Source organism: Labrus bergylta, chromosome 1 (genome assembly GCF_963930695.1).
Source record: "Labrus bergylta chromosome 1, fLabBer1.1, whole genome shotgun sequence".
NCBI lineage: Eukaryota > Metazoa > Chordata > Actinopteri > Labriformes > Labridae > Labrus > Labrus bergylta.
The window spans coordinates 28,268,559-28,276,401 of NC_089195.1; the positions used below are offsets into that span (position 1 = coordinate 28,268,559).

Below are 7,843 nucleotides of genomic sequence, written 5' to 3' on the forward strand. Positions count from 1 at the left end.
GGTTTGTGTTAAACACTGCATTGTCACCAGTAACCCACATTACTACTTTAATTATAAAAATAGATTTAATTTAATTTTTATAGTTGCACACACATGTAAAAAGGCAATTCTCCGTCTTGGGCAAAGACAGTTTTCAGGTCAAATAAATGCACAATAAATAAATACTGAGTACAGTGAGGATGTACTTTTCTCTACGAAAAATCTTGAGCCAGGAGTTGAATGGTCGACTTCGAGAGGCCCAGGCCGCTGCTGTTGAGGTAGTTCAGGCACCTTATTTGGGAGATACATCATTATAACTTTGAGAACAAATTTTCTGTTAACATTTCTTTAAGCAGTGAGTCAAATTGAAGACTTTAATGTCACGGATTCTGTTTGATAAAGAAAGTATGGCTTAAGATATGATTAACATAATGTGCCACTGAATGTCACACTTACTACCCTGATTTTTCTTAAAGGTCACATTATATAAAATACACTTCACCATGTTTTCTAACACTAATATGTGTCTCTAGTCTGTCTACAAACCCCCCAATTATGAGAAAAATCCATCCTCTCCATCTTTTGCCTTCTCCACTTTTCAGAAAATGTGTGCTCAAACAGGCCGTTTGGAGATTTTCCCTTCATGACATCACAAAGGGCAGTAACCCCTCCCCCAGGTGGGTGACACTCCCACAGCTAGGTGTTTGTTCTGCCCTCTGAGTCTGCCTTCTCACTGTAAACAATAGAGCATGGAGTGAAAAAGCCAGAGCATCCATAACCCTTCCAGAGAGGGGGCGTGGTCAGACACAGCTCATTTACATATTTAAAGATACAGACACAGAAACAGCCTGTTCTGAGCAGGGATGAAATAGAGGGGTTTAAAGGCATGATCAAATACAGGATCAGAGTGGATTTAGAACAAGAAACTTCAAATACATGTTTTTGGGGAACTCTGACACTTATTTATGCTCCTTGGTAAGGAGAATAATATGTGACCTTTAAATTAAAAACAAAGCTTTCATTATTAATAATGCACTTTTGGATCTGACGATTGTTGACCAATTGATTAGAAAGTGAATTTAAATCTGTACTTTGTCAGTCTCACCTGAGTGGCTTCTCTGTGTGTTGCTGTGCTCTCTGAAAGCGACAGATGAAGCGAAGGACGGGCAGGTAGTCGACACTGACAGCTGTCCTGTTCCCCAGCAGGCTGAAGGACTTGCTACACTGCACCTTTCTGCTCAGCTCATACCCCCTTTGGGACACACTGGAGAAGACAGGCATGAATATGACATGGTATAAACATAAAACCCATACATCTGACAAGAGTATAACACCAAACCTAATCACTTTTCATCTATTTTAACAAGTTGGGATGGAGAATAGACTCACCTTGGTGCACACAGAGGTTGAAGAGTAAAGCTTAGGCTGTGTCTGTTCAATGAGACAGGTGGTGTCAGCCTCCTCCACTCGGTGTCTCCCAGTTCCTGTCTATGTTTTTGGGCTTCGCTCCACACCTTAGACTGCCAACAACAACAACACCTGTGAGACCCCAAGCCCTCAACAGCAGCCTGAAAATCCAACAGCATCTCCTGGCTCCAGCTCCTGCCCCCCTCCTCCTCCCCCTCCTCCTCCCTCATCTCATCCAACAAGCCGTCCTTTATCTCGGCTCCTGTCCAGACAAACGCCTCAGGTTTGCATGCGCCTGAGACAACAGGCATGGCAGCAGGAACCGTGGCATCAATGTATGACATGAGATCAAAAAAGTCGGTCAATGTGTCCAAACAGTCAGTCACTAAATTGGCTGCAGGTTTTTCAGTTTTCTCTCCTGAACTTTGGGCTGTTCGATGAGCTCTCTTTGACAATGATGATACTCTTGGGGCAGTTTTCTCCACATTGGCAGATGATGTTTTGTCAAACACTGGTGTTGTATGTTTCCTTCTGCTAAGCCTCGAGGTAGTTCTGCATGGTTTTCTGTCTGTGGCTGACACCTTTGGACTGACATCTTCGTCCAGCTGCAGGATGTGAGGACGACTGTCAGAGGGTGCCACCTCACTCTGCAGCCCAGGACTCGGTCCGTTGTTGAGGGAACAGACTGAAGTTTCCATGTTGGGGGTGAGTAGAAGGAGCTCCAGGTTGGAGTACAGAAAAGGCACAGCTCTTCTCCAGCTCTCAGCTAGCAGCCTCAGGAGCTCATTCATGTCTACTTCAGACCAGAACTGACACTGAAGAAGAAAAGAAAAAAAACTCATGTAGGAATGTGTTCGCTCTTTGGAGCTCCTACACACTAGGTGAGGAATAAATGTTTACCTGTAAAAGGTTTTGTAGTTTTCCAGGTGTTGCAGAGTGGAGACCCAGCATGCTAGCAGTGCAGTCTGTGTCACGTTGAGGAAGTTGGGAGCCTAAGTTGTTCCCCCTTTCAGCAACTCTCGAGTCTAGATAAGGAAATTGAAAAAGTAGTAATTGGTAACACAGTCCGTGTCCTGATAGGATCTTGATTTGGTTTATTGAAAGTAACTTACACTTTACATAAACAGGCTCCTTAGGCAGGCCTCCACCTTTAGATACCAGTCCTCCACCGCTTTTCACCCACAGCTGCAGCTGCAGCAGGCTGCGTCTGACGTCACCTCTGGACAGTTTGAGGAGGCCGCTTACATCGTCAGACTGCAGATGCACATTCTCAGCCAAAGCCACCAGCTGTAGGTAGCTGCACACGTTCACCTAGGAAAAGATGGAGGGAGTTTTCACACATTTGGTATAATTATTTAGCAAGTGTCTGATTGTTTAATTAGAACACCAACACTGACTTTATATAAATATGGACGTTACATCTCCTGACAGGTGCTGACATATTGTGCCGGTGACATTATTTAGAGCCAAGATATGTGCATTACACATCAGCTTAAACTTACCAGCTACACAGAAACGATCTCTCAGGTCAGATCAATCAACAGCAGAACAGATTCTTGTTTCAGTTTGAAGCAGACACTCATGTTTACAGAAAGTTCAATGACTCTTGTATGGGTGTTTATTACCTTTTCCTCTCACTGTTCCTCCTCTTTTCCGCTAATCATGAGCTGTATTTGTCATCATGGCGGTCTATCATGACTTTAAATCCGCTCTTTTTAGCATCAAATAACTAATTAAAGCTTAACTTCAACCAAAAAAATGAACACTTTGACACAAATTGACATAAGAGCTGATTGAGACGACAGAAACCCTTTTTGAGAAAACAATTATTTTCATGTATTTTAATTTTATAATTTGACCCATGTCCCATCTGTTAACATGGAGGAGGCATGATCTTATGACCTGTACTGCAGGAAGTGAGTAGGGGGAGTGCCAAATGTTTTGGCTTCACCTTCAGGGAGCAGTTGTGACGTCCCTATTTTTATACGGTGTGTACAACAAGCAGACAAGCGTGTTTTTCTTTTTACAAACATTAGAAAAGGGTAAGTTACTCTGGGAAAAATTGCTATTCCCCTCTGATGTCAAAGACGGTACATCACAGGAAGAACTCTTTTCTTACCTCTGATGGAGCTTTGTAAATGACGTCTTCCATGCAGCAGCTGAATCTTTCCCTGAATGAAGGGTCTGTGGAAGACATTTTTTTTTGTATCACATCTTGTCCTTAAATCCTTTCAATCCTTAAAATTACAGTATTTATTTGTGTTCACCATTGGTGGTCAGAATTACTGGTCTTTTAGTGGTTGACATGAAAGTCTTGATGGCGGCGAGGAAGCCAACGTCATCATCAAATATGACATCAACCTGTGGGAGCAGACAGTGGCAAACCTTTCAGCCCAGAACAAACACAGCCGCTGACTTGTTGTATCTATTAAATGACACGTCTGACAGTGTGGGCTTTACCTCCTCAAACAGAATGAGTGATGTGGCTGTTTTCTTGTTCTGTGGCACTCTGTGATCACAGCCTGCTGTTTGGTTGCCTGGTTTCTTGCCGTCTGTATTTTCAGATGGCGACAGGCCACCAGAGTGTAAGAGATCCGCTTTGTTCTTCATCTTAAAGTAGTTGGCCAAACTGACCGTGGCTGGGTTAGCTTTTCTTTTGCGAGCGGAGCGGCCAAAGCTCTGCGCTGCTCTCTTTTTTGAGGAGGAGGAAACATTTTTTGAAGTCACTGTTTTTCCTGTTGAAGAAAAAAAGAGTGGAAAAGCCTGTAAAAACAAGTTTCACAGTCTACTAACAAACATTCAGACACAACACAAACCAGAAAGAATCAGGCGTTTCACAGGATATTCTTGTTGCGTGGTCAGTAAGTTAAATAGACTGTTTATATTTACAGTCTATGGTAAGTAGAAGGAGGATTTTGGACAAACATCTGCAAAAAAAACAGTGTCATCATCATCTGAGTCCTACCAGGTAAAGTGTCAGCTTTTAAAGTGCAGCTGTAGTTGTTGAAGTAAGCTGGCTTCAGAGGGTCTGTCCCCGACATCTCCACTAGGTGGGACTGGGTAGCTTCCTTCAGCTGGGACAGAACATGGTGTCCACTCCGCTGTGAGGAACAGTTCACCTCAAATACCTGTGAGTGAAAAGGTTAATAAAGACGGACGATTTGTCTCATCAAAGAGTGACGTCCAGATAATTCTCGGATTTGAAAATCTTGATTTACTTTCTAAGGAAATTGAAATGTGCCGTGCTATTCTTCTTGAAATGATTTTCCAGTTGATTCCCTTCTGATGTGTTCTCAGAGGGAACAAGCAGTTACTACATGCTGGCAAAGAGTCACACAGTGTCATTCTCATTTTTGACGCCCAGGTCCAAAATGTAAAAGCAGCTTTTATATCCTTAAAAGTGTAAATGGTAAATGCAGTCGAACAAACCTTCTCAAGAGTGAGTTATAAAAGAGTTATAAAAAAAAAAAATGAAGGCCCTGTAGAGTGGGTACCATCAAATAAATGAGCTAATGATGATAAGGCTGTAAACATCTTTATTTCAACTTCAAAAATTGACATTTCATATGAGATTTAACACAGATAGCAAACACTCAGGGAACTTCAGTTTTTTTTTTCCACTTCTGCCTTGGCTTCCTTTTTTAACTGAGTACAACCTGTCCTACATTCGACATGTGTTTATGTTTGAACACTTGTTCTCGAGGACGCGCTAATACAAAGATGTTAACTATGCCAAGCGCATATTTAGATGATATGAAACTGTATGTAGACGATCAGCCTATCACAACAAGGATTCAAAAGGTATTGTCGAAGTGTGATTCTGACCTTGAAGCCGAGCTCCTGGGCACAGGCATACACTGAAGCCGTCTTGCCCACACCTGGAGGTCCTCGTATAAGCATCGTGTTACACAGCGGCTCCTCCTCTGCCCCGGCTTCACCCAGGAAGTCTCCACAGTCCCATGAGCCTGCACAAGAAGACACTCATTGCTTTTTTTTTCAACCAAACACACCGCAAACATGGAAAACTCTGCGACCTCCTGCATCATAAAACGTCATGCGGAAAGAATAAGCAGGCTCACGTCAGCGTTTTAGAAACTACATCACAAGGTTAACCTGACGCTGAGATATTAAAGGAAAATGTGTGAATAAATCCAGATCATACCGTTGCTGTTTTCTTCTCGTTTTCTTTCCTCCAGTTTCCTCCTTTCCTCGCAGTCAGCCCTTAGTTTCCATTTCTTCAACCAACTGAACTCATAAGGACAACAACATTACACACTTCGGACTCACACCGACTTCAGATGCATTCGCAAAAGGGCGATGGACTCATGACATCAAACCCACCTTTGCAGTTTACTCACAGACACAGAGTTGCCTATGACTTCACTTGAGTGCTGAGGACTGTATTTGTCTGTCCAGAGAACATCGTCATAACTTGAATCTGGACAGACGATGAGAAAAAGGTCAATTTCTGATTTTTAAAGGAGGCACCACGGCATAGATAGACAGATAGATAGATAGATATATAGACAGACAGGTAGGTAGATAGATAGATAGATAGATAGATAGATAAATAGATAGACAGATAGACAGATCGATAGATAGATAGATAGATAGATAGATAGATAGATATATAGATAGATAGATAGATAAATAGATAAATAGATATATAGATAGGTAGATAGGTAGATAGACAGATAAATAGATATATAGATAGATAGGTAGATAGATAGATAGATAGATAGATCGATAGATAGATAGATAGATAAATAGATAAATAGATATATAGATAGATAGATAGGTGGATAGATAGATAGATACTTTATTGATCCCGAGGGAAATTCAAAGCATCCAGTAGCAGGTTACAAAGACGTACATGACATGAAACATTTGTTACAAATTAAACCACAAAACTGACGCACCCCCCCCCCCCCCCTCCCATACATATATATTAACCCAAAAAAAAGATTTAAAGAATACCCCGAGATGAAACAAACTTAAACTGTGCAATTAAAAAGGTAGAAACTAGGTAGAAACATGTACCTGTTTGGGGACTGTCAGAGATTTTGAGTGAGTCACATTGGGTGTGTGTTATTAGTCCAGAATTCAGTTCACTGGTATTCACCAGGCCTGGCTGGCGTCCACTTTGCTGCTTTAGTCTGTGTGTGCGACTTAGCCTGTTGATTCTGGACTGCTTCTTCCCCGCCAGGACAGGACTTTCCTGGACACTGTGCGGCGGGGTTCGACAGTGATCCACACCAGCAGCACCCTCTGCTGCGACACCAGACCTGAGACGCTTGGGCACCCTCTCTGAGCTTTCATTCCTGCGTTTTCTCTTCTCCTTTAAGTGGCTATGAAGGGAGCCGAGGGTGGGGGCGTTTTCTACTTTGAAAAGAGATTTTTATTTTTTTTAAAACACAAGTTCAATGAGATGGGATGGCTTTGTAAAATTAAATTGAAGATCTTCAGAATTGTTACAGACCTCACCTTTAGATCTGAAAGCATGCAGACCCTCACTCGCTTTCTTCTGCAAAGTGCTGAACACTGCTTGGACTGGAAATGCAGGGTTAGATGTTTGGATGTCTTCCAGGTGACAGTGCAGAACTGAGGCTGAAAGCTTGTCTCTACAGGACCCCTTTCTCTTGGTCAGGTGGGACACTGTTGACAGTCGCTGCTGGTGATCTTTGCAGTGAGGAGGAAGCTCTGATTTCTGCAGCCTCTCTTTAAGTTGATCCAGCTTCCCATCACAGCTGCTGTGCTGTGCTGTGTTCAGGAAAATGGGAGCAATTTTAACGCCTTTTGTGCCACAAGTCATCCTCATTTCCTGGAGGGGTTCGTTTATTCTGGTGGAGCAGACATCGGCGACGTCATCTCGACATCTGTCCTTTCCTGCAGACGATGCGGGGTCTTTTTCTTCATCGTCAGAGCACCTCTTCTGTCCACAGCGGGTCTTTGGTTTGCGGTGATGCATCTTTACATTTCTTGATTTGTTTGAGTTTATTTCGCATCGTAAAAAAACACCCTTCATTCAAACGCTACGCGCTGGCATTTTGACTTTGGCGCTCTGACGTCATATTTGTGCAACAGTGTTTTTTTTTTTATTGCTAACAGCAGTGCTATTTAGCTGAATAATGTATGCGTCACAAATAAACACAACTCACCTCTTAAGCGTTTTAAATATTGTGTAATATTTAAAATGTCCAAACCGAAGACCAAACTGATGGAGAATGACGTGTAAAGCGAGCGCGAGACGGTCCTAAGTTTTAGACAAAGATCGTCTATGCTGAACAGACACGGCACAGGGAGCTCTTACACGGATTAAAAAGTAAACTGAACTGATTAAAGCAGGGCCCCCCCACCCCCATCAACCCTCAACGTGGCCCTCAGGTCAATTTTTTACACATCAATTTATTGGTAACATGAAGAAAACATGACTGAAATCTGCCATGAAATCATGAAA

General features: G+C 42.5%; 1 protein-coding gene across 2 annotated transcripts; it reads right to left on the reverse strand.

Moving 5' to 3' along the window:
• Positions 1 to 3: 3 nt before the first annotated feature.
• atad5b (ATPase family AAA domain containing 5b) lies at positions 4 to 7,614 on the reverse strand. Of its 2 annotated transcripts, XM_020646393.3 has the most exons (14): positions 6,871 to 7,613; positions 6,427 to 6,768; positions 5,728 to 5,824; positions 5,549 to 5,631; positions 5,212 to 5,351; positions 4,352 to 4,514; positions 3,847 to 4,121; positions 3,654 to 3,747; positions 3,506 to 3,570; positions 2,499 to 2,697; positions 2,287 to 2,411; positions 1,369 to 2,201; positions 1,085 to 1,243; positions 4 to 270 (listed from the first exon to the last, which is right to left on the reverse strand). In XM_020646393.3, the coding sequence occupies exons 1-14, from the start codon at positions 7,409 to 7,411 to the stop codon at positions 192 to 194; spliced, it is 3,195 nt and encodes a 1,064-aa protein (XP_020502049.2). In that variant the 5' UTR covers positions 7,412 to 7,613; the 3' UTR covers positions 4 to 191. The 2 variants fall into 2 exon arrangements, with proteins under 2 accessions (XP_020502049.2, XP_065814290.1); XM_065958218.1 differs by having other exon boundaries at positions 2,287 to 2,697; positions 6,427 to 6,765; positions 6,871 to 7,614.
• Positions 7,615 to 7,843: the final 229 nt, after the last annotated feature.

What these genes read in the sequence shown, in the direction of transcription:
- atad5b (XM_065958218.1), bottom strand. Translation starts at nt 7,411, where the DNA reads ATGAAGGGTGTTTTTTTACGATGCGAAATAAACTCAAACAAATCAAGA. An exon ending in TCTGTGAGTAAACTGCAAAG is followed by an intron (nt 5,632 to 5,727) that starts GTGGGTTTGATG and finishes TTATGAGTTCAG; the next exon opens with TTGGTTGAAGAAATGGAAAC. An exon ending in CAACCTCTGTGTGCACCAAG is followed by an intron (nt 1,244 to 1,368) that starts GTGAGTCTATTC and finishes TGTCTTCTCCAG; the next exon opens with TGTGTCCCAAAGGGGGTATG.